This window comes from Dicentrarchus labrax, unplaced genomic scaffold (assembly GCF_905237075.1).
Source record: "Dicentrarchus labrax unplaced genomic scaffold, dlabrax2021, whole genome shotgun sequence".
NCBI classification, from domain to species: Eukaryota; Metazoa; Chordata; class Actinopteri; family Moronidae; genus Dicentrarchus; species Dicentrarchus labrax.
Window position 1 is genome coordinate 14127844 of NW_026136723.1, and position 26312 is coordinate 14154155.

A 26312-nucleotide genomic window follows, 5' to 3' on the forward strand; every position below is an offset into this window, starting at 1 on the left:
AAATCTGAAATTAAAGCTAACCATTCTTTCTTAAAGGACCAGTGTGTAAGATTTAGTGGCATCTAGCGATGAATTTGCAGAATGCAACCAACTGAACACCACTTGAGTCTGTATTTGACCTGGTAATGAGAAGGGTGTAGGAGAAACTGCAGTGGCCACAGAAAACGCAAAAGGCCCCATCTACAGCAAAAGGTTTGTTTGTCCATTCTGGTCTACTGTAGAAACATGGACTCCATGGAGGGCAACCTGTGGCATCTGTAGATAAAAATGGCTCATTGTAAGGTAATGTAACACAATTCCTATATTCAGATGATTATACACTAATTAAAATATACTTATGAATATAATAATACATTTCTGCCCATAGATCCTCTTAAATGTTACACACTCTTTATTTCAAGTGTCATTGTGCCAAATACTTAAAGACTGTATTGTAGACAGCACTGAGCAAGATAATATCAGTTAGCGGCCTACACTGTGCCCTGCAAAGCTCACCCCAAATGCATCAGACCAGCAAACATACTGAAGACAGCACACACACACTGTAGATCAGTTAGTCTGAGTTACCTTTTATTAGTGTTATACTGATCTGAGCACAGTTGCTCACAAGGAAGAGTTTGATAAGCATGATGCAAAAAAACACCCTAAAGTCATTTTCAGTCGCGTAAAATGATCATGACATTCTGATTGATTTTTTTTTTAGGTTAAAGAAAAATATGAAAATAGAGTTGACAGTACATTTAGGCACACTATAACACATACTGTACACATATATGCACAATTTATATTATCATAGATTATCATAAATACTGGGGTTAAAAAAAAAGACGAGCCTTCCTGTAAGGAGAGGTGTGCAGAAAGTTAAAGGTGACACCTCCTCCTCCACCGTGGGGACAAAATATTCACCTCCCAGTAAGTGAGGCTCCAGTTCATGTTCTCCTGCTCAGCCAATCAGAGTCCACCAGGGCTGCTCAGTGCAAGCAAATCAAAGCAGGCGAGGAAGTTCCATCCAATGACGGCAGCAGAATGGGGCTCCGTCCGGCCGGTTGCTACGTTAAGTGCTCATTAGCAGTGATTCCATTGCTCACAGTACATGGCTTTCCTGTGAGCCTATTGGACAGAAGGAGAAGTGGGGCGTTTCCCTCCGACTGTCAGTTCATAACAACGAAGATCGGTTCACACTTAACAGAACAGGCTTGAATGCATAAAACGCCACTTATGAGTTTAAAAAGAAACAGTTGTTTTAGGCTGCCTCTGAACTAACTATAGCCCAATGAGCTAATCATTGGGGCTACCACACAGAAAACCCGCTGCCACTGCCCGAAACACAGATTCTGTATGAGTTGGTGAGGGATAAGTGAAAAAAATAACCTCTCACACACCAAAAAACCAAAAGAAAAAAAACTCAGACTTATAAAACAAGTCTGTAAAATAAACATTGTACTTTTACAACAACGGAATGTTAAGTTGTTGGGATAAGAAGACATTTCTGGGGAAACTTCTTTCATGTTTTCTACTATTAAAACAATATGAATAACTTTTTTTTTTTCAGTATACTATGATTCAAAATACACATGCATTAAAGAAAAAAAAAAGATATTGCACAAAATTAAAGACATTTTCTCTGAATAAAAGTGATTAGGGATATATCTCCATATCTCTATCTTGATTTCCTTGTAATGTTCAGTCGTGTGGAGGAGAGCTACCTCTAGCGAGCGTCTCTTGGTCAGTATATACTGTATGTAGTTTTAAGGCTGGTTTACTAGCTCACACTGGCACAGTTTCTGACTGAAGACGGTTACATCTTCGTGCTAAACACACACACACACACGTTCACACACACACACACACACACCCACAAAGTTCTACACGAGCCAAATACAGACTGGACCAGAGAGTACATTCTTTGATGGTGCACTTGGACAACCAGAGCTGAGCCTCCCACAACTGTAACACACTTCGGTGTGTGTCCTCACAGTCTCGCCCTTTAGGTCATCTTTGCATTCTCTCTCCTCGCATGATTAACGATATCGAAGCACAGTAAGCACAGAGTATCCCGACATCAAACCAGTGCACACACGTATGGATCAGCATGAGCTTTGGTCATCACGGGTTATGACAGTAGCCTTAAAGGGGGTGTGGCCTATTATTTGAGGATGATGGGTGGTACAGATGATGCAAATACTTTGGAAAGAAAGAAAATAATAATTCTCATCATGTCTCACGAGAAGCACTGAGGCTAGAAAATAAATTGCGGACAATAAAAATCTAAATCATCCTTTCGACCCACATTTGTTCAGTCACATTTTAAAAACAGCGCCTTTTTAACCCAGTGCTATTGACATTTTTGGTTGCTATGAAAACAATATATAATTTGCATGTTAGCAAGTGTGCAGCTTTTGCAGATAAAATGCCTACAGCATGAGGGTAAGTTTGACTACAGCTGAGTGGCCAGGTCACTGAGATGGTAAAAGACTGCGCTGGCCAGAAGACAGAAGCGGGAAGGTAAGGCAAGGTGTGGGTCTATGCTATCTACTCCTGCAGTTTAAAAACAATACAGTATTTGTGGTCTGCTCTCTGGACCACAAGAACGCAGCATTGACTGGCCCAGGGTAAAGCTAAACACAAGTAAAAAGTCCAAAAAGGAGGAGGAAAGTATTTAAAAGAAAAGACTGCCACGATCAGTCTTGGTGCAAATTACAGGATTTGTGTTTGCGCATGTGTGTGTGTCACAGAGTGAGAGGAGGGCAGAGTGTGCGTTGTTCATCCTTCACTTCTGTCTCGACAGAAATGATCAGCTGGGTAATTGGAGTGTTTTCACTGAAAAGAGTGTGTGAGGGGAGTGGAAGGGCAGAAATCTCACACACTCACACACACACACACACACTTCTCAACATTCACATCAAGCCCTCCACACTCTCACTCTCAGCTCTCAAGTCTGTGTGTGTCTAGTCGGCCCGTGTCCCGCTGCCTCTGTCCTCTCCTGTCACCTCTTGAGGGAGGAGGATTTGAGTTTCTGGCTATATCTGTGGATGCGTGGTGAGCGGGAGTGCAGCTTGACAAAGAGCTCAGGGAATTTGTACTGGGGGAACATCGTCTCCAAGAAGCCCTCCAGGAAAACGTAGACTAGCCGGCGATTCATGGGTTGGTACTGGAACATGTCGAAGACGCGGAGTATGCCCTTTCTTGTGGTATCCGCTCCGATGATGTGCTTCAGCTCATCTGAGATGGGGAAAGAAATATAGTGAAAGATCAGGAGGGTGCACAGACTCACAGGGGTGGTGGGGGAGGGGGATAGAGGAACCTTTTTCACGTGGGTTCATTTTTCCCCCTGAGCTCACACCAGGGCAGTGCTTAGGCTGACAAGAGGAGCACTTAGGGCATTTAATTTCCCCTTTGGTGTGGCATTAGGGAAAGAATGAAGCATGGAAATTGGAGAAAATGAAAGTGACCAAACATACCACCATGCTTTACAAAATGGTGAAAAAAGGACAGTTGCCAGATCTACAAGGGCATCTTTCAGTCTCTTGTCCTAGTAAGTATTTAAATGGGCCATCTTCTTCGCCTCAGTGTGGTGGATTAAGTATTTTTACACTGAAATCAGTGCGTATATGCAGGTTTTTTAAACATGGGTAAAACTGCTACAACTAGGCAATAGGGATGTCACGATACCAGAATAGTAGTCGTTTATTTTACCAGTAAAATTCCACGATTCTTGATACCAATTCAATACCACAGCATAAATGTCCCAATCAAGTTTGCCCCCGATCCCCATTTAATATCTGCTCCATTCCACAGTCAAAAATAAACCATGACAAGCCACACAAACGTGGGATTTATGCTTGATCGGAAGAGTTTTCCAACAGTCTGTTTCAGTTGTACAAGACAGAAGGCCTCAAGCATGAGGAGTAAGTGGATGAGGAAGTCCCAAAACGGGTCTGGGTGACAACTAGATTAAGTGTGTTTTCACCTGGCATGATGCCCAGCAGGTTGGTCTTGGCAGCTACTCGTGTCCTCATGCGGATGCTCTTGTCCCGGCGGGGCGGCGTCTCAGCCAGAATACCGTTGGGCCAGTAGGAATCCCTGTATGGATACCGAGCAACTGAAGGTTATTCAAAATTCTTTTGACCAGTCTTTTAATTATTGAAAGAAAATGGTAGGGGTTACCTGAACTTCTTGACATAGTCTGCAACCTGCTCTGGTGAGGTCAAGTAGTCCACATGATCCACAATTTTCCTTCACAGAAAGAGGAAAGATGATTCAGGTTGTGCTGTGTAATGCTATTCACTGCCCTTTGCCATTTCCTGGAGCTCTGAACATGTGGGTAATGTTCAGTTGAAGTATTTGCACACATCCTGTCTGTGCATCCTGGGTCATGAGATATTTCTCAGAAATACTGTATTTTGGCGTAAACAGTTAACAAATCAAGTCGCCTCTTTTCACGTCACCAGAACGTGAAAGTTAATTCACTGAATTACGCTCATGTTAAAGGCCTGGGTGACATAAAGTTATCCTAATGAAAATAACCATTGTTCTTAAACTGAATGCAGTTCTGCCAGATTGTTAATAAGTTTGTTGAAGTTTAGGATAATTGTTCTGTCAGGTGCAGAAATCCATCTCGTCATTTATAACTAGGCTACGTACATAATGTGCATGTATTTTCCCGTGATCTGTGAACTGTATTCAGTCTACTCTCTGACCTGTTGATGGTGTCTCCATATGTGGCCCTGATGAGCTGCTGCAGCAGGTTCTTAATGTTCCTGCGCAGCCACTGGTTTTTCTCCTTGAGGTCAAACACTTCGTCCATCAGCAGCAGCATTACCCTCAGTGGGATATTGTCATCCACCTGTACAAGCAAAAAATACACGAATGACCAATTTACAAAAATGAATAAATAAAATCACAAGGAAATTAAGCAAACACACGGCATCCAACACGTCCACTGACTCACATTGTCATCTAGCTGAGCAGAGACTCGGCAGTGTTCAGGGTCGATGTCAGACTTGGGGAGGAGTGGAGGCACCTGGGAGGAAAAAAAAGAGGACACTGGATAGTCAGAGGTTGGAAGAACTTGTCAGAATATTGAGGTAAAGAGGAGGACTGATGGTTATTTACAGTTGTAGAGAGGCTACAGAGCCATGATAAGGCTGCAATGCACTCGCTCTGTGTGATGGTGTTACCTTGAGTATGGACTGTTTAATGTCCTGGCCCAGTCTCTCTGACATGCGGCCCATGTTATCAGAGACCTTGGTCATGCCCTCAGCCAGACTGTCTGGCAGGGCCTTCACCGCGTTGGACACGTTTCTCATGGAGCTCCTCAGAGGATTTACAAATGTGTCTATCTGATGGGTCGATAAAACAAAAGGAGTCACAAATTAGTCCTAAGTACAGCCACTTGAATCTTTAGAATCAAAGTATGCATCCATATGTACCACATACCAAAATCTTAACTATATGCATTATATATTTGCAGTTATTTGGTAGTAAATAAGTGACAATGAAACACTCAATTCTTTGTTTTGAAAAAAGGTAGTGACCTTGCGTGCAAACTCTCCCTTGCCCTTGCTGTAGGCTTTGTTCTCTAAGAAGTCATAGACATACGGAATCAGAGTTGGACAGGCCTTTACCATCTCTGGGTTCAGCAGCAACTGGAACACACACGCAAAAGTTATTGATACACACTCCACAAAATGATGCAAAGCAATAAAGGCATTAAACATTTGGCTAGTCAACATAAAACTGTTACCTGTAAGTAAGCATTGAGGTCTTTTTTTCTCTTCTCCAGGAAATCTCTGTCCATGTTGTTGAAGGTCTTTTTTCCTGGCAACTTGAGGATTGAGGCAAGGTTCTCAAACTAAAACAGAAGAATTTGATGAGCTGTTGCTCCAACACTAATGTTAACTTTCTACATCATAGACATGTTGCTGACTAACATCATAGCTCCACACACCTGTTCGGTGATCCTCATATGGAAGTCATGGAAGTCCGAGTAGCGGCGATAGGTCTTCCAGCAGTCCTCACTGCCGTCCTGGTTGCGTCTGAACACAGTGATGGCGTACAGCGCGTAGGTCTTACCGTGGTCATTGCAAACCCCTGCAGCACCCCAGAATCCGGAGAGACAAGTGTCAGCTACTCCGCCCCGGCAATACATCCAAAATGGGAATGGAGGATGAGGAGGTGGGTGAAAGCAGAAAAGAAAGAAGGGAAAAAGAAAAAAGTATGTGCAGGAGGAGGAAGAGCAAGCCAAAGATAGAATGCAGAGCAGAGGGTGTGGAAATAAAAGGGAGACAGAATGAGAGGAAAGGAGAAGAAGGGAGGAGGAAGGAAAAAAGCAGAACAGAAAAAAAAGTGAAGGTGATGGAATGAAAGAAATAAAGAATACTGGAACAGTGTGAAGCAACGAAGCAGACATGATGAATGGGGGGGGGTGAAATGTTAAAGGAAAAAACATGCAGGGAGGGACAAATAGGGGCTAACCGATAGACAATATAGTAATTCATACACTCTCAGCAAAAAGCGCCACCGCGATTTAATCAAAACACATGCATCGTGCTTTTAGACTTGCATACAACAGGAGCGCATTTAAGACCCTGAGTGTATGTGTGTACCTGTGTCGGAGATGAAGGCATGTAGGTGCATAAATTCATCATGGCAGGAGTTGGACAAGTCGTCCAAAGACTGAAATCACAAAAATAAAGTCATCGTTTAACTGCGCAGTGTGCCAACAATAACACAGTCTAGCCCCCGCCACAGGACGCAGAGAAGACTTACTAGGTTTATGCTTCCGGTTGGAGAGCCGTTGAAGGATTCTCCGTCGCCGTCATCAGATCCCCGGTAACTCGGCTCTTTCAACATGTCCAGCTCTGCTAGCATGCGGACGTAGAGAGGACTCTGCTTAAAGGAGGGGTAGTAGCGTTCATCACGTAGCATCATGTCATACACCTGCAGCAAAACGTGTGAGACAATCTGTTAACAGGAGGAAAACAGTGGCCACACAGCACATCAAAAAAAAAAAAAAATCAAAAGAAAATATAGTATAACTTATAACGTATTTTTGTAAACACAAAAAGCTGTGCAAATAATTCAATAAAAATTCTCGGACAATTGGCATGGTTTACAAAATGACCCTCATATACAGATTAAACATACATTTCTCTGGATTTCATCAAATATCTCCGGTGTGGGGTCGTCCTTCTGTAGTTTCTCCCCTAGTTTTGTTACAGACACCTCATCCACCTGCACCCTGGGAGACGCCTGTTGGGTAGGAAAGAAGAGCAAATACACAACATTTTCTCAAAATATTACAAAACACAATTTAAAGAGAGCAGTGCATTTATATGTAATTTACAAAAACAAAAACATTTTTATTTAGTGCTTATGTTCTTTATGGTTTCTTTAAACACTCACGTGAACTTAACACGCTTCCTACCTTGTCAGAGAGGTATTGGTCATAGACACCCTGTGCAGCAGTCTTCAGCAGCCCCTTCGTGGCGCTGGGCTGCTTCTTGCCGTCCTTCTGCCAACCCTGCATGGCCTCAAGCTGCTGCTGTGCTGTCACCCTGTAGCCCTCGACAGTGAGCCAGAAGAACAGCTCTGCCTGGGCCCCCGCTGCCTGCATGAAGTCTGGATCAACAGACACATAAGAGTTGGTCCAAATGTTTACTGTCTATTATGGCACTTTGGTTACACATGCTGTACATGGAGTGGACCAGTGCCTTTAAAATTTTGTCATTTGTGTTTTTGTCTGCTTGTGGTGTCTGGTTACACGCTATATACTGTGACCAACACTTTCTTTTAATCATGGTTGTTTACAATGTCTGTGTTTTGGTGATCTAAACATATATATATTTTCTAGTAGACATTTCATGCAGTATAAATGCTACAATAACAGAACCAACCATAACATTTAGGAGGTTGGCTCTTTTTCCACACCAGATCTGACGCAACTTGGTTTGACTTCTAGTTTGCAAACACACACATGCAAACACAGACTCTATGGTTATCTGATCTGTAAAGTGGAGTGACCTTTTAAAATCTCTGACAAGGTCATGTGGGACTGAAAAGAAGTGCCTAACAAGACAGGTGGGGGTTGTAAATTCTAGAGAAATGGAATAAGTTATGGATTATAAAGATGATTAACAGAAATGTTCAGGATTAAGGCCTTGAGATGACTACAGTGACATTTGGCATCAGTTGTATATGTAATGATGAATATCCAGAATTACCCATGAAAAAATGCAGGGCTATGTTGTGGATGAGGATGTGATCCAGTGGGATAACACACAGCTTGCCAAAGTTTGCTGCCAGCTTCAAGGCATCCACCTCCTACACAACACAGGAAAGGGATAAGCAAAGTCTGGAACGCAGATAAACTGTATCTTAAACTAGCCCAAAAGATAAAACTTGACTATCAAACTCACTTTGAGCAATTCCAGCTGATATTTCCATCCATTTTACCACTAACAAATAGCAATGTATGATTTTAATGGATCATCAAGTGTAAGCACTATAAGGTTGTGCTGCAGTTTCTCACCTTGCCAGACTGTAGTCTCTGGATCCTGGTCTCACACACCTTCTTCACAAACAGAAGACTGTTAATCTGGTTCTTGATCACATTAATGTCTAAAGGACAGAGAAACAAAGACAGCAAGGGAGGAAAGAAAGCAAAATGTTGAGCTTCGTGCCTTTTTATTAAAACCAGACATCAGTCGTATGTGTGTCTGGTCTGTATGTCAGAGAAAAAGTGAGTGCCCACCATCTCCTGCGGTGTCCAGGGAGCGGAGGTACTGTAGCTCCTCCAGCACCTTGTCCTTGACAGCCTCCAACTCAGTAGGCTTGTCTGTCAGCTTCAGGATGTTCATGAAGGCTTCATAGTTACAGCTGGAGTCCCGTATCTATACAAATATCACACATTTACACATCTAAAACATAGATACCAGGTCCCAGTGCTGTTTCATTTGCTTTCTTGATTGTATTGTGGATAGTTTTATTTTATACAAAAGCAGTTCAAATAATGGCTAATAGGTAGGATTCAGCTCTCACCATCCAGATGACAAACTGGTTGATGTAGTCTGGGTCGCTCAGCTGGTTAATCAGAGGAAGTAGCACACCACGTGCCAGCACCTCCTAAAAGAAAAGAGAAAAAAAAAATTCAGTGCATTTTCAGGTAAGCTCATAATAATTTATACTAAAAACATGCCATCACATGGTCTGATACTGCACCATAGTCAGAGGAGCTCTGTGTTTTTGGAAAGCCAAAGTGGCAGCAGTGGCTCGAGCATGATAAATTAACAACACAGGTTGTATGACATATTGTGTAACTGAATCTGTAATTTTACACCTCAGATTTCCATTTCAGACCAACACACTGTGCTAAGTGAGAGTGAGATTTTGTGTTTATCCTTATATGTACTCACCCTTAGGAAGTATCTCATATTCTTGTTGTGGAAATCTCCAGGAGGTAGTAACAAATACAGAAGTAGCTCACACAAGTCCCGAAGAAAACCTGACACACACACACACACACACACACACACACACACACACACACACACACACACACACACACACACACACACACACACACACACACACACACACACACACACACACACACACACACACACACACACACACACACACGTTTAGTTTTTACAAGCTGCAGCATCAAACGGCAACACGTTTGTGGGAAAAGTTCTTCATGACAGTGTGCAATGTACGGCTTGACGCATTGCAGAAGTGTTTACCTTCTTCATCCTTGTTTGAAGTGCACACTACATCTCGACAAATCTTCCTCTCCATCTCCACCTCGGCCTCAAAGAAGGAGTCCACCAGCTCCTCTGTTATGTCCCCTGTTCAGACATTCAGACACTCTTTTTCATTGTCACCATCACCACTAACGTCAAAATTCTCATCATCTGACTAAAAAAAACTTTATCAAAGAATTTTGCACCACAATTGTAATCCTATCTTCCCCCATGGTCACCAAACTACATAATCACTGTCATTGTTAAAGACAAGCTGAACCAACTTAGGAGAAATGCCAAACATACTAATGATTAGAAAGCAAGTGTGTATGAATGTGTCTGCTTACTTTGTTTGTCCTCTCTGTCCGCGAGGCGATCTTGGGCTTTTCTAAAGACACGTAAATGGGTGGCAAAGTCGTCCACCAGGCGAGTGGTAAAGTAAGGCTGCCAGTCCACCTCTTTGGACCTTGACACATAAGCACAAACACACACACAAATAATGAAGACGACTGAAAAATGAAAGTAAACCAACATTTAGAACACATTTAATATTAAGACAGAAAATGCATGTGCGTCTATGTGCCTTGCACCTTGTAGAGAACTGGACGAGGGCATTCTGCAGCGTCTGTCTGATCTCCAATAAGAAGGACTCATCCTCGCTCAGAGTGTAGTACCAGTATTGGATGTAGTCTCTCAGAGCAAACTGGATTACCTACAGAGATAAAAAAATATATATATATATATAATAAAGACAGCCCCAATGAGCTGAACTGAGCGGGGTGGACAGTAAACAGACGAGTTAATTAAATGCTACACAAAATGAATGTGAGATGGGCCAATAAGTCTTCTCTGAAACACAACTGAATCTGTTGATTGTTAGTGTCTAGTATAAACATCCAGAGAATGGATTACTTGGCTATTAGGCCCTAGGAAACCTGGGTAAATCAATCATTTAGTGGTGCTCTGTTGCATACAGCTGAGAAGTAGGATTAAATCAAGCCAGTACATAAATCAGTGTTACTGTCAGTATGCCGATCAGTGATAGAAGTAACGCATTACTGTAATTCCAATTTAGGGAATGTGAACTTGCTTTGTTCATAAAGTATGTTGATTAATATGTTGATATGTTGCTTTGTCATCAAATATGATTATTTATTAACTAAATACTGTAGCAAAGCTCCTGTCTACTAACTAAGACCAACTACACCTGAAAACTTCTTCCCACCTGTGTTCCGCGAAGATCCGTCCTACTCTGTCTTTGATTGGCTAGTTGGTTAGGTTTAGGCATGAGGAGTGGTGAGATAGTTTATCCTCATTATATCTGCTTAATAGTTGGTAAAATACCAACGTTTGTTGTTACCTTTTTTTTTTATTTTTTCTAATAATTTTGTCTACCTCAGTTATCTTTTGTTTGCATTCATTGATTAGACCACATTATTTGAGCTGAAAGTCATATATTGTTGAGGCTCAAACACATAGGTTGTCCTTATTTCTTTGCTTAATACTTGCTAAATTGCTGTCTTTAAGAACATTTTCGATTCATTTTTAATGTTATTCCTCAGCCCCCGAAACCTTGCGTAAACGTGGGCAGGTTTTGGAGGAGGCGAGGCTGCTTTACTGCCTTCACTGCTAACAAATGATGTTAATGGGTGTGGTTTTGTAGCGTCTGTAAGGCCACAGCTGGACCCTTCTCAACCCTTCTCAACCAAGACAAGAAGTGTAGCAGGTGGGAATGCTAGTTGTTGCTGCCCCCCGGTGGTCCGGAGTATTAATAACGAAATAAATTAGCCGTGTCCCACAGCAACGCTAAAAATAATATAGCCGACAATATTTAATAAGAGACTTGAAACAGTTTTTTGAAAGATGTAACTACTAACTGGAAGTAATTACTAATTTTTCAGTAAGTTGCCCAACACTGATGCTGACACTGTATGAGCTGCAGAGGGAGGATTTTGTTTTTGTTTTTTAAATTAAGGACATGTAAGACAAGAAACAAAGAGAAAGTGCCAGAAAAATCAAGACCACAAATGTCTTTCAGAGAACATGGCGCAAGTTTACATGATGTCACTTTAGCCGTGCAAGATCTCAAGGTTCATGCAGCTAAAATGATTAGTGTGCGTTTACCAGGGAGGATGGGTGAACAGAAGCACCACAGTAAAGCAGCCAGTGTCATCTGACCATCGCAAACTGCTGTGTCTGCACTTAACTCTGCCGGCCACGCTGCGTTACTGAGGACAACATGCTAAAAGCTTGTAAGTGTTGTAACCACAGGACAGGGTGGAAAGAAAAACTGTGACCAGCAAACAAAAGCCACTAAGCTCACCCTCCCTGTTTGAAATGCTGATGGCCAGCCTAACCATCATTTAGATGATTTATTTACAAATGTGTTAAGCTGAAAAGATGAGTCAATTACCAGCAGCCAGAAAGTGACAATATTACATTTCAGCACTACAGCAGTCTTCTCCTTTTATTTAAAGCCACATGATGAAAAGAGTGTTGGTGAGACACTGACAGTTTAACAGTACAGAAACTTTCAGTTCCACTTTCTATTAGGACAGACAAGTTATCTTCTGGGCAGTGTGTCGGATAAGATTTCAGAAGGCCACATAAGCACATTATCTTCTTACATGACTTAAAAAAAAAATTCTACATTACTTAACTATTCAATTAATAGAAATTAATATGTATTTTTTTAGAGACCTGCGCTGGTCATAAATACAAACCTGTATGTAGTGCAAAACATGAAAATGTAAAATGAACAACCAGTTCTTTTATGTCTAGAGAGAAAGTAGTACTTCTTACAGAGATCATATACCAGCATGAGGACAAAAATAAGAAATTAACCAACGTGAAACAATCTATGTGAAGATGACGTACCAGTAATAGGTGACAGAAGTGATTGAAGCAGAACTGAAATTCATTCAGTACTTAGTCAAGATGGAGAATTTTTCTATGTGTGTGCCGGCAACATATTTTGTCAGTATTATAATTAGGCTATTATCTCATTTAGTTATTATTGTCATATTTTTCCAGTTTTTGGTTGATTCTATTTTCATTTGTGGGACAAAATGCATTGTTTGCCACATTTATCAGCTGACAGACATCCTGCTCAAGACTGATCCAGTGACCCAAAACACAAGGACCCAACTTCCTGTGTATGTGAGACACTGAGGCTTTAATGGGTCATGCAGTGTTTGACAGTGATGACTACTTTACCGCTTGAGGCCTTGGAGTTTTCTGACCTGGACCAGCTGATGGGCCAGACAGTGACATAAGTGGGCCAGTGTCCAAAAAGTCTGGAGAGTTAGTATTTGTCATAATCCTGTTATCTTCTGTTGGCTTCTCCTGAGCTGTTGTCCCATTACCACCAGAGCAATGCTTTTTATGAGCAATCACTCAGCTATGGCACTTCATAGGTATGTCTAGTGTAAAGTGGGAACCTCAAAGCAAAAGTAAAGACTACCTTTCACAGTTGATCCCATACAGCTCATACAGTTCAACAGCACCACAGCCTGCAGCCCCCAAAATGATCATTAACACCTCCTCTAAACAGTTTAAACACAAAAAGGGAACATCATGACCTTCATAAAGGGATGATTTATTGCAGGACTGTTGTATTAGATTAAACTGGCAACTGAGTGTAAATTAGTTTTTGCTGAGCTGGTGATAGCATACAAAAGGGACAAGAAATACTAAAAAGGGAATGTATAAAATTATAAGACAGAACATTGATCAAGAGTGTTTTCCCTTCTTTTTTTTTTTTTTTTTTAAATCGCTTGTCATGAAAATTCTGTGTTCCCCTGACTTGAATGTCAAAGGTGCAAACGCTGACACAGGTGCCAAATGCACAGGAAGTCACATACATAAAACACAGGCACACACACACACACACCTGTTGTAGTGGTTCATCTATGAAACTGGAGCCAGTCAGTCTCCTGTCAATCTTTATAGACTTCAACTCCAACTTCATCTCATCCAATGTCTGAAGGAGACAAAAAGAAATACAGAAAAACAGAGAGAGAATCGTGAGCAATCAAATCAATGAAAACTTGAATAATCTGCAGGCTAACTGGCAAGCGGGCTTCACCAACAAAAGAACTTTTATTAACAACTAATTAATTTGTTTGCGTAGGCGAGGTCAAAATGTGTGTGTGTGTGTGTGTGTGTGTGTGTGTGTGTGTTTAAGAGTGCTTTTACCTTCAGTATACCAATTTGTGTGGGTGGCAAGTAAGAGTGCTCGCACTTTTCCAGGTGTTTCTCTGAATTGATCTTTCCATAGAGCAGAGTGACCGCAAACCCCCTGGAAAACAGAAGTGAGAATGAGAGAACAACCAAAACGGATCTGTCAGGCTCCTACACAGAGATGTGAAAGAGTGTGTAAAGACAATATGAAGGGCTTCCTGCTCACCCTCCAATGAAGCAAAAGATATAAAAGGCCAGGTAGAATATGGCAAAGGGTCCAAAGGTGACAAGGAACAGCACGACTCCAAGACCCCCCCATCCCCAGATGGACAGACTGGCCTGAAACACAAACAAACACAAGTTAAAAACTCTCTGTACTTAAGCTTATACTTTAACCAGCTTGAAAATCATTGGAAAAACTATCCATAATGCCTGATTGATCAAGAAATGTACAGTTTCTATCATTGACGGAGACATATATATATATATATATATATATATATATTGACTAGACATATATAAATCTAGTGTATTCATGTTTTAAAGCACTGATTTTATGTAAAATATGTAATTTCTGTCGCTAGGGGGTCTCTTACATCAAAACAATAATAAAATCTGTAGTTAGATGAGGTCTATCTAACATGACGCAGGTAGAAGTCATGTTCACGGACGAGGTAATGTAAATGTTCATTCATCTTTAGTCATGTTAGCTGAACTCCTGTTGTAGTTTCCCTGGAAGTTACAGCAACTAGAGGCAAATAGGAAACCTTGAATAAAATTGCTGGAAATATTTGGTTACTCAACTCAACAAAATATATAACACAGGTCTTGCATTTAAAGACATTTTATTTCATATACCTTTATGGGTTCGGTTTTAAACAAACGTGGCTGGTGATATTGTGTGTACCCAGTAAACGGATTCAAACTCTAATGTTCTTCCCAGCCCCATCATAAATTCCCCACATAAAACAGTTTGGGTTCAACTGCTCACTCCATTGTGAAGGAAAAACAACAATAAATCAGCAGCACTCCAATACTAAAGACTAAATTAGATGATTAAACAATTGTACTGTACAATGACATCATACACAGAGCAGATAAAACCCTATTCTACACTTTAGATGTCAGCACAGGAAAAGATTATTTAAAAAGACTCACACTGTGTGGTGTGCTGTATTGTAAGACTTCAGAGGTATGTGTGTGTGTGTGTGTGTGTGTGTGTGTGTGTGTGTGTGTGTGTGTGTGTGTGTGTGTGTGTGTGTGTGTGTGTGTGAGAGAGTGAGAGAGTACTCGTGTATCACATCCTATGGCTTTCCTGTTATTGTCAGTGCAGGAAACCAAGCTCTCGTTTCCAGCTAGCAACTCTGTGTCCCAGACAGTTTTCCACATAGGTTACTATAGTAGCTCTGTTTTTTCCTCAGTCCCATACTACACCAATGCTACAGATGCAATTATAAAAAACTTAAGTGTTACTTTCAGCCTCTCAACACATGGCATGAGCATAGACAACAGGACTAAAACTCACTTAGGTCAGCTCAATGTAAGCTGAGGGTTTTTTAAACTGGAAGTGACCTCCATCATGTCTGCTGATGCTTTCACATTACATAGCACAAAATAAACTGTTCCCATGCAGCTTCTTAATGGTTACCCATGACATCAAAAGCACGCAATGAAGACACTGCAGTACAGAACCGCCAAACTAGCTTTGAGTTCATTTACAAACAGTTTCACCACTACAGGGGCAAGCTGGACTAAAAAAACTAGGCCATGCAAACCTTAGCAAAGTACTATAATACAGTATATCCAGTGTCATGAGGTAACGTGAAAAATGCAGTTATCTACACAAAAGGTGGTTGAATGTGAAAACCTCTCAGAGTCACACACTGTATTAAACATCACACTCTGACCGTGGAGCCATCAGATAGAGTCACTTGACATGATGATCAGCAGCGATGATCTTAGGCTGACCTACATTCATACTAGAGTTCCTTAGATAAGCAGCTCCACTAAAGGAGCCAGATAGGGACAGGCCGAGCTTCCTCAGGACACTGAGACATTGTTCTCTTTGGCCCGGCCAGCTATGGACAATCGGATGACATACATTAGACTGGCCAACTGTGTTGCATTAAGAAACATGGGCCAGCCAACAAACAATGTAAAGAATTACCACAAACGCACAGGGAGACTATATTGAGAATCAATGCCAAGCAAACCACTGTTTAGGAATATGGTCAGTACAACAGACATTTGTGAATAAGTGCAACCTGTGGCTCTACTAACATGCAATTCCAAAATCTATTAGTAGAAACATGCATCAGAAAATTCAGGAGAAAGGACAACTGAACACCGGTTGCCATTACCATTTTACTAAAGTCAGTACATGTTTTGATCAACATCAGTTTTATCATCCCATACAAATCTAGAGGCAGTGCTGAGCTCCTGCCAAAGTGTACATGCATGCCTCATGACTGTGATGTACTGATGAAGTTTTCTTTTGTTTCCACCCCCAATCTGGGTCATTTAATATTGAGTATCTGCTCACTCCAAGTATCAGTAGCAAAAGGAGGACACCAACTGCTCAGATTATGGCAGTGGGCCAGCAGTACATGGTACAGCATGACGCAGGTATCCTGAATGTAGGAAAAATCTGCATAGGAAGGTGCATCATGTTATGAAAAAGAATAGACATATAGTTTTCCTCTCTTAGGTAAATGCATGTAAATGTTCTGAACTCTAATTAACTTAACACACTGTAATAAAAGTACTACAAAGAAAAATCTTTTAGTATGCAGACAAAGACTAAATACCAAATATATCTACTTTATTATTATTATATTATTTGAAGGCACTGATTGAACATATAATATGTCATTTCTGCCGCTATGGGGTCTCTCACATCAAAACAAAAATGAAAGATGTAGTTTGATGATGTTGTGAAGAAGAGTGGGATAATGGGAGTTGCGGTCTTCATTGTTAAACAACTGCCATTGCCAATGAAAATCTATCGAACGTGACTCAGGCAGAAATTATGTTCACGGACGAGGCAAATTAAAGGTTAATTTGTGTTATATTTAGTCATGTTAGCTGAATTCTGTAAACTATAATAAAAGTATTATACAGATATGATATTGTCCACAAAAACATACTTTCAATTTCTGTTATTAATGGCTTTAGTGTGACATTGGTAGTGACAGTCCATGTCAGTGTGGATATCTCTATTCAAACCACTTTTGTTCATGGTGCTCCATGGTGTACGCAGAGCATGATGGGTTACAATGGACAAAAGATCTCAATTGGATCAGGCTTTATAAAGATGATACCACTCAATTAAAAAATTGACTTGATTGGCTCCAGTTCAGATCTTGCAAATTTTGCTTTTGACAACAGTCAACACACCAGCTAAAGACCAGCTGATTACACACAGCACACTGGAAAAATTCATACCTAGTGCCGATGGCAGTGAGTGAGAACACACTGAACCCCGACTTTATTTACCCATTGTAAGCCATGTCAGAGCGTAGGCTGAGACAAGACAGCAGAACTGGTTTTAAACGTATGTGTCATTACATTAATATAACGATAGCATCTCTGAGCACGCCTTGGAGTATATGACGCACAGCAGACAGACAATTCATTTATTAATCTGGTTATGGGATAAATCTGGTTCGGGCAGGAAATAGAGCATGTTCACATGTGCTGCAATTACTCTAAAACCCAACATGTAACTCATCAGTAATGAGTTCTCTTCCCCTACCCCCGACCATATTTTGAACCAAGGCTGACTTATTTTAACTGTATTAGTTATGTATGACATTGCAAACCATCTGATTTATACTTATTTATATTTCAGTTTCAGCATTACAAATAAATAGAAAAAATATTTTGGATTAAAGGGTGCACCGCTAATTAAAAACAAAAACCTACAATATAAGCTCCATGACCAAGATCAGGCCTCCCAGTAGAAATGTATCAATCAAGTTTCTCCAAATCCTTTACCCATATTAGGAAAACTGAGATTCTTATGGACACAAAGTTCAAGGAATCAGGCTACTGCAAAAAGCTGACAAACCAAGTGTCATGAGTACATGCGAACAGACGGGCCGCAGAATGTGTCCAAACTGGCTAGACTACCCCTCTTTCTCAAGTCATGACTGGCTGCGACAAAGTCACTAATAGCAGGGTTAGGAGAATGAAGCGGGTCAAAGAAGAGAACCACTATTACAGTCGAGCTAGGAGTGGTAGAAATACAAAGGAATGCTATTCACAGAGCAAACTTTGTTCTTAAATTAACTCTTACACTTCCAAGTCAACCGTAACACTGCTAACATAACACTGTTAGCACCCACTACTGTCGCCATTGACTTTAATGCAAACCTCAATGAACAGCTTGACCTGTAGTAACACATCTACTCTGTTTACCGTTCACCCACACAGTAATCACAGAGAAGGAAGTTGTTTTACTGTTCAGAAGCTTTCAGCTGCTCACTGCAGTCATCACCCATTTATTACCACCATGCCTTAGCGACGTGCTAACTTATACACACACACACACGATAACAATGTGGTAATAAAGTCTCATAACTGTGGGTTAACCTGAAGCAGCAACTGCTCATTGAACCTCTCTAGTGAACAACATAGACAGATCCAAGAGCACATCGCCAGAGATACCAGTCAGAGCTATCTAAATTATTTTGAAAAACATTTCAGTTATTTCAAGATGTGGTGGATGTGGGCCGGGTTTGTGCTTGCCAGAACAAACTGCACACAGTGTTTCCTCCAAGTGTTTTTGTAAATATACATGCTGGGGTAGTTTTAGTACTGAATTCCTATATCAGTTGAATAAAACAAACAGTTTACACTGTTACAACAGTAGTATCAGGAAAAGTAGCCTTTTTCTCTGTGTGAAGGCAATTTTCCAACAGAAATAGAGTCCATCCTACTAAAGGCAATCATTCCCTGGGAAAGTATTTGAATTTAGTTCAAATGGGTAACGTAAGTCCGGTCTGACGTCAATGGTGCCTGTGAGCAGTGGTGAATGTGGAGGCTATCAGGAGGGATGTGTGATGAGGCTGTGGAGGCTTGGCTCTGTAGGACAGATGATAACCGACACTCTTGAGTCATTACAGCTTACACAGGGTTTTAAACATGAACCATCTGTTCCAGTGATTAACACCAAAGCCCATCGGGAACGCACATCTAAACATCTAGGCGAATTCCTCACGCAAAACCACACACATGAACGTTGGTGTAACAATACGTCTCTGAAAAAGATGTCTGTTCATGCAGATCAAAAACATACAAATGAACTTATTTAATACAGCTGATCGCCCAGCCTCAGTGATAAGATGTTCTGCTTAAAGTGATTAGTTGTGTTACAAGAGCAACGTGTGATTCCTGGTTGAAAAAAATTAAGTCTGAGCTATTCTCCCACCGGCAAGCGGCTTCGGATCAGAGCTGAATCTGGTGTTGCTCCAGCTCTGTCCCTGGGTCAATCTTTCCCTAGAGCTACCACAGGCTGCTCCCAGGCTGGACCCCGGCCTCTGCAACTGTCTGTCGGTGAGCAGCAGCTCTTTCCTTCCGCTCCGCTCGTTCTCCACTTCTTCGTTCCTAATGTCAGACTGAGGGCAGACTGGATGTTACTCACTATTGCCTCTTTAGGCACAAGAGGTATTACAAGACAGTACGGGCCGGCCCAGGCCTGGCTGGTTATCGGGCTCATTTCAGTGATTTCTCTGCAGCTCAATACACGTACGTATTTGACATTACATAGTCATAGCTGTTACCCCCGTTAATTTTGAAGAACATACATGAAATTTGGCTATATCGTACACATCTTTCCTTCGGTATATTAGCTGAGTATAGTCAGCCCAAAAACCTGGGTTTTCTGATACACTGATGATTGTGCGTGCTGCGTCACACAGACAAATATTCTGGCCCTACAGGTTGTGGCTGACTCTCTAATGCCCCAACGTTAGAGGTGGGCGATATATATCGTTTGCGATAATATCGTCATTGTTGTTTTGACGATGTGCAAATTTCCATTATCGAGTATTTAAATTACTTCGACAAAAACAATGAAACGCCCGCGGAAACTCCTCACATCCATTAATACACGGTGCAGCAGCGCTCTCTACAGCATGGCAGGATTCAGTCACACAACTAGTGGGCCTACGTGATCACATGACGGGATCACGTGACCTCTCGCTAGCATCCTCCTTGCAACAGTTTAGCAGCGCGTTGCGATGGTAGAGAGAAAATGCAAACACCTCCAGTCCCTGAAGCTACCGGTACTTCAGATGATTTAGTGCCGAGACGTGGGTCCTATGGGCTTCAGCGTTCAGAGCGCTAAGCGCCTTCAGTGGTAAAAAGATTTCAGCGGAGACGGGGTTTTTTTAGCGCAGCGCTCAGAGTGCTTCAAGTTGAAATCTGTTCAACTTTTAACACCGCTGGGTGCTCGGAAAATGAGTTTTTGAGCTCTCTCAGCGCTGTAAACGCGTTTGGTGGACACAAGTCCAGCTCAGACAATTCTAATCACAATTTAAAGGATATCGACTGATTATCGTTATCGCCAAAATCCCAAAAAATATTGAGATATTATTTTTTGCCCATATCGCCCACCCCTACCCAACGTCCCTCTTGCTCCTTTCCCCTCTGTGTCTTCATCATGGGAGCAGTCCTGGTCGTAGCCGCTGTAAAAACTGTCGTCAAACTGGTCACGATAAACCTGTAAGTCACAGAGATCGATGTGAACATTACCGGGCTCTACGGTTGGTTTTACTTCTCGCTCAGTCCTTGGCTCAGTGTGTGTACTGCCGCAAAAAAACAAACAACTGGCAATGGACACAGCCAATCACCAATATTCAATCGATCGCCCAACACTACTCTGCCTAGTTCTCTCTCTCAAACACAAACTTACAACGACTAGTAGCAATTTGAACTGTGTACGTCATCCAAAGGTTTAAAAGCACTGCCACATAGACGCTCAACTACTGGACGTCCTTGACTCCGGGCACATTCAGACATGCACACGCAGCCTCTTATCAGTGTCTTGGAGATAACCGTTTCCCTGATTTCCTAAATATATCCACAACTACACACACACACACACACACACACACACTACCCTGTACATACCCTGACACACATGTGGCTCAGCTCAAGGGTGGATATTTCTATTTTTGTGACCCATGCAGTCCACAAGGGCTTAGCTGCAACCACGATCAGTGTGGTCATTGGGAGAGAGGTTAACTCAGCCCATTAAAGTTCTCCACTGGGAGATCCAGGGTTAATGCCTGGGAGAGAGTGAAAGTGAGTGGGGCTGATTCTGGTGGGGCTAATCCACCAGGACCACCATAATAGAAAGAGCTACGATATTAGCCTTAGGATTAAATCTCTAGAATGAAAAGGACATAGAAGAACTGTGCTTTTAAAAAATTGCACCAGTAATGCTGATTAATTTACAGAGAGGACAAGAACAATGGCTCATGTTGTTATCCCCTTAAACATGAGAACTGAAATTGAGATTCTTTCACACTTTGTTGTTATTCTCTAATCAGTCTGTTCCTTAAAAACACTCAAATCAAATTGAAGTGATACCTGGGTCCAATACGGGGTTTCCCTTTTGGTGGTAGGTCAACCCTTTTTGTTTTTTTACATATGGAAAGTGATAGGAACATATTTCTGACTGTGAAAGGACGTGAGGCAGTAATCATTTCACTAACAGATAAGAAATTTGAATCAATATGCTGAATTTTGCTTAATTTACCACCACCTCAGTGTCCACAGGTTGGCTGAAATCTCCCCAGCATGACTAACCAATTCTGTCATCTGAAGGTGGTCAGCCTTCCGCTGCTGATAGCCCACGCGGACAAACAAACAGTCAGCAGAGCACATATAGTGGGCAAACCTAGCTTCTTGCTAACTTAAAACCTGTGCTGTGCAATCACCCACTGACAAGCCTTCAGCTATCATTAACTTAACTAGATTAACGAATACAGCAGGAGGGCAAACAAGACGGACACGATCCACTCTTCAACAGGTCAACAAGCTCATGATGAACGAAGCACTTCTCACTGGAAAAAATATAACCAGCGATAATTGGGTAACCTGCTCTTTTGTAATCACAGAGTGCTTAACCTCACACAGAACTGAAGTGCAGGTTAAAATATAACAAGTGAGAGTATATTTACATAGTATGTCCTTAGCACCAACATCCCTTTATAGTAGGTGTACAGTGGGGATAAGAGAGTGAAAGGAAGGTTTATGATCAACACCTTCAGCAGACTATAATCTTTGGCCTTTGCATTTTGCACTGTAATACATCTCTGATGATCAGATCACAGGTGGACAGCTGTAACTAAATATAAATGTGACTGCAATAAAAACTCTAAATGACAACAAATAAAAGAGAAAAGAGATGTGACTGCACAGGAAAGTACTAGACTTTCTGAAGTGGACATGGATACATGTGAGCATGTGTATTATGGGTGACAAATTAGAGAAAAAAACTGAATGAATGAGTGGAGGAACATAAAAAGAACTGTGTTTATCTCTCTCTTCTGACATTTGCACTATCTATACAAAGGAGCTGATGCTTTTCTGACATCTGGCATTTGTGGTGGCCCAACAACTTACTAAGACACTGGTATTGTTTTTTCCTTTGATTTGTCACCCAGCTGTAACACCACAACAAGAGTCTGTGACCAAGGTGAGGTACCAATTAGCAATCTACTATATTCCCCTATTTTTCTGTCCAATTTGGTATGGCCAGCTCCCTTAAGCTGTAGTTTGACACTTCTAACTCCACTGTTACCCTGGGGAGGATGAAGTCAGTTCCCTGACACTTCTTTTCACCCTCCAGTGAGAAGCTTCTCAAGGAGGTCATATCTGGAGGTTTATACTATTTACCCAAGATCAGAAACAGGCCAGCAGCATCCCACCAACTAGAATACACAAATAAGGCAGAGTCTCACCTACTGGGAATTGAACCTCGGCCTCTGCAATCGCTGGCATCTGCATCACCTCTGTTGCCCCAAATTAGTTTTAGTTTTTAGTTTAGCAGGTGTAGCAGTCTGTCAAATGATATAACGGATGCACAATAAAGCAAAATCCTAACATATCCGGTGACACGAGTCTGATCATGATGACAAATGTGAACCTCATTCTGTGTCTCAGCATGACCTGGACACACTGTGGATACCTCTGGATACACTTAATTACACTTAATTATTGAAAGATGTCCACCAGTTTGGTAAAGCAACTGCTTCTATTGACGGAAGGAAGGAGGGAGAGGTGTACTAGATCACAAGCAGGCCTGATGTGACAGCGTGCTGGCCTTAATGTCCACCAAGCTTTGATTAAGACACCTTAATGAGATTTAGCCAGGGGTAAAAGGCACTGAAATAACTTTATGTGCCTGTGGATGAACACACAATGCACTCACATACTCCTACAACAAACTAACTTGGTATACAAAGGGGTATTCATCAGGCTATGTAGCTGAGCCATTTTCTCAAAGGGAGTTACTCAGAGTGAGAGTGAAAAGAAAATCAATGCCAATGTCTACGGCCAAACTTGATCATAACATCAAATGTGCAACAGAACTACAGAACAACATTTGAATGACAACTTACTGTGCAAACGTGCATTTAAAGTCAAATGACACAAATTATAATATAGTGTGGGGTCACAGGTGGATATCAAAACAGAAAGCAAATAACTGACTATAATAAATACACTTTTACTAAAAGTCTGAGACAAAACCTAGGAGGTAATGTTGTCAGAAGGTAGTCGAATGGACTGAAGCCAGTGGCTCATTATCAGCAGAGTTGCAACAGCCTCCTATGAAAGATCTTGCATGATAATGATGACAATGGTGATGTAAAGTGATGCAAGTGAGTTGCTACATCTACTGTTATATCCCGGACATCACTTTATATCTTAAACCCATCATAAAGATGCCACTGAAGCCAGAGTGTGAAGCAAACACTAATCACAGGATGCTCCGATGCACACCCATAATTCACTACAGAATAAAGGTTAGCAGGGAGTCGCATTTCTGCAAAGAGCTACTAAACTACCTGACTGCACATTACACAGAAACCAGCACTCCCTGTTAAACGTGCAGAATAGTGCAGTGGCTAACGCCTCATTACTGAGGCTAAACCTGTACTTAAACTGCTGGAGAGGTGCCTGGATGTGGTTAGGTCACCTGCCGCTCAGGTGAGGTGCACAATGTAGTTTGCTTGTCAGCAGATGTCACGGTCAACAGTATGTCTATATGAAGTCATGCATCACGTGAGAACTGGAGCAAAATGACAGACACTAAAAGAAAAAGGCGTAATCTCTATAACCACTGACCACCAACAATGGACTCACCCTATTAACATTCAAGGCAAACCTGTGTCAGCCCTGGTTGTTTGAGTCTGACAAGAGATGGGAGCTATGCTGACTGACAGTCTGGCTACTGAATTGCAACTGGACACATCTTCATCGAACAGCTGTGTGTACACATGTTTCTTTCCCTCAAGTAAAAGTATAAGGAGAAGGAAATGCCACAATAGCAAACAGGCTGCCACCACTTAATATTCTTGTAACCAACACAAATGTGAGCTAACTACACAGAAAACAGTTCTGTAAGCAGTCGTCCACAACCGTGCTGATACCAACAAGACAACTTTCTTCCGCCTTTAACATAAGGCTCTAACCCTTCCAGCCAAACAGCTAACGCCCAGCTCACCTGTATTTGTTGTGATGTAGGAATTCGTTGTTGAGGGACGTTACTCATAATCTAAACGCATACTACCGACATTGCCTGTGTCGAGCTAATTCGTGGACGGTGTTGACAGTGCGGATATATAAGCTCATTAGCGGTACCGGTGTAATCCCGGGCTGACTGCCACTTACAGCCGACAGCCTTTGAGGAAACACAGGGGCTGTGTGGCGTCCTCTCCCTGCCAGGCGGTGTGTTTACCTGCGGGGCTAACGCTAAAGCGCTAGCAGCCTCAAGCTAACTAGCCATGTCTATCACTGGAAAACAAAACTACTGTCACGATACACGGCGCTAACTTACCTCTGCAAACATCGTCTAAAAGGCTGTGCGTGCGGTGGCTCTGGCTAACCCCACCACATTGTAGCATGCGAGGATGAGGTTGTTTTCTCGGTTAAAAACGGTCGTATTTCCAATCTCCGTACTCTCTTCGGAGCGTCGCCATGTTTGCAAGGTTTATGTCTTGGATGCCCCGTTTCTGGACGCCGCCACGCTATTGGCTGGGAAGCGATGACGCAAAAACACACCCGTGACTGACTGACAGACACAAATGCAGCTGTAATCACGATTGACTGACCCAAATGCAGGAATATTTTAACTATTTATGATATATCTTAGCCAGGTTTACCACAGGGAAGAATTTACTGAACCATTGCACCTGCTCTGTAGATATTTGCACACTTCGTTTTAAAGTCAGATATGCGATATTTTTTTTATATATGTTTCATATTTGTATTGTAAATTATTTCCCATTTATGATTCTTGCCTTTTGTAGTACTATTTATTTTATTTCCTCTTACTATGTTTATTATGCACCCAAATACCATGGCAAATTCCCTGTATGCAAAAACTTATTTACATAATAAACCTGATTCTGATTCAGATTTCTGATAAAAGGAAACTCTAAATAAACTCAGGTCCTTCAGGAAAATTCCTTCACTGTGAGTTTCTTCTAAATATATAGATATAGAAACTTCAATAAGCGAATGCCCTGACTTGTCAGATGTTTATATATTCTGTTTAAGAGAAATATAAACACCTTCTTTTGAAAGAATGTAGCACTGTAAAACCTTATAGGAATGATTAAACCACTTTTTTTTTTTTAATAAAATGTATGGCCTTTTGTGTACACCATGTTCTATCATAGCCTATTGCCTGTATCATTGTTTTGTTTTCTGTATTTGTGTGTGATCTGTGCTCAATAAAGAGGAAAAAGGCCCAAATGCAATGACAATCAAGACTCATGACTGAACCAAATATGATAACAACATTTCCCCATTCTCATACATCTCGTATTCAGGTTTACCACAGTGAAAAAAAATCTGATACCAAATAATTAATACCAATATAGGTTTTATCACAAAATGCAACTTGTAGCCCAATTTAACAGTGATTTAATAGAAAGCTACATTTATGTCTTTACCAAAAAGCTACAACTGGTGTCTTCCTGGAACATTTAAGTCAAATAAAGTGCATTATTAGAAGAGTGCACAAGAAAGGCCAGAATGCAGTCAGATCACATGGTTGACCAGTGGCTACCTGCAAACCTGGTGCATAATTCATTGCCCTAGTGGCACCTTCATTAACACAATATAGCTTACATGTCCTGGCAAAGG

The 26312-nt window shown here is 41.4% G+C and overlaps 1 protein-coding gene across 3 annotated transcripts; it reads right to left on the reverse strand.

The window, feature by feature from the left end:
* Positions 1-549: 549 nt before the first annotated feature.
* snx13 (sorting nexin 13) lies at positions 550-25176 on the reverse strand. Of its 3 annotated transcripts, none has more exons than XM_051389840.1 (25): positions 25000-25176; positions 14155-14267; positions 13944-14046; positions 13639-13728; positions 10337-10458; positions 10094-10212; positions 9747-9851; positions 9417-9505; positions 9043-9126; positions 8756-8894; positions 8534-8622; positions 8226-8325; positions 7430-7623; positions 7150-7254; positions 6772-6942; positions 6609-6678; positions 5951-6129; positions 5747-5854; positions 5538-5648; positions 5181-5342; positions 4952-5023; positions 4701-4846; positions 4168-4236; positions 3971-4083; positions 550-3222 (listed from the first exon to the last, which is right to left on the reverse strand). In XM_051389840.1, exons 1-25 carry the CDS (start codon positions 25009-25011, stop codon positions 2987-2989), a joined length of 2901 nt encoding a protein of 966 aa, XP_051245800.1. In that variant the 5' UTR covers positions 25012-25176; the 3' UTR covers positions 550-2986. The 3 variants fall into 3 exon arrangements, with proteins under 3 accessions (XP_051245800.1, XP_051245798.1, XP_051245799.1); XM_051389838.1 differs by lacking the exon at positions 25000-25176 and adding an exon at positions 24667-24889; XM_051389839.1 differs by lacking the exon at positions 25000-25176 and adding an exon at positions 24667-24885 and having other exon boundaries at positions 5951-6093.
* Between the last annotated feature and the right edge of the window lie 1136 nt (positions 25177-26312).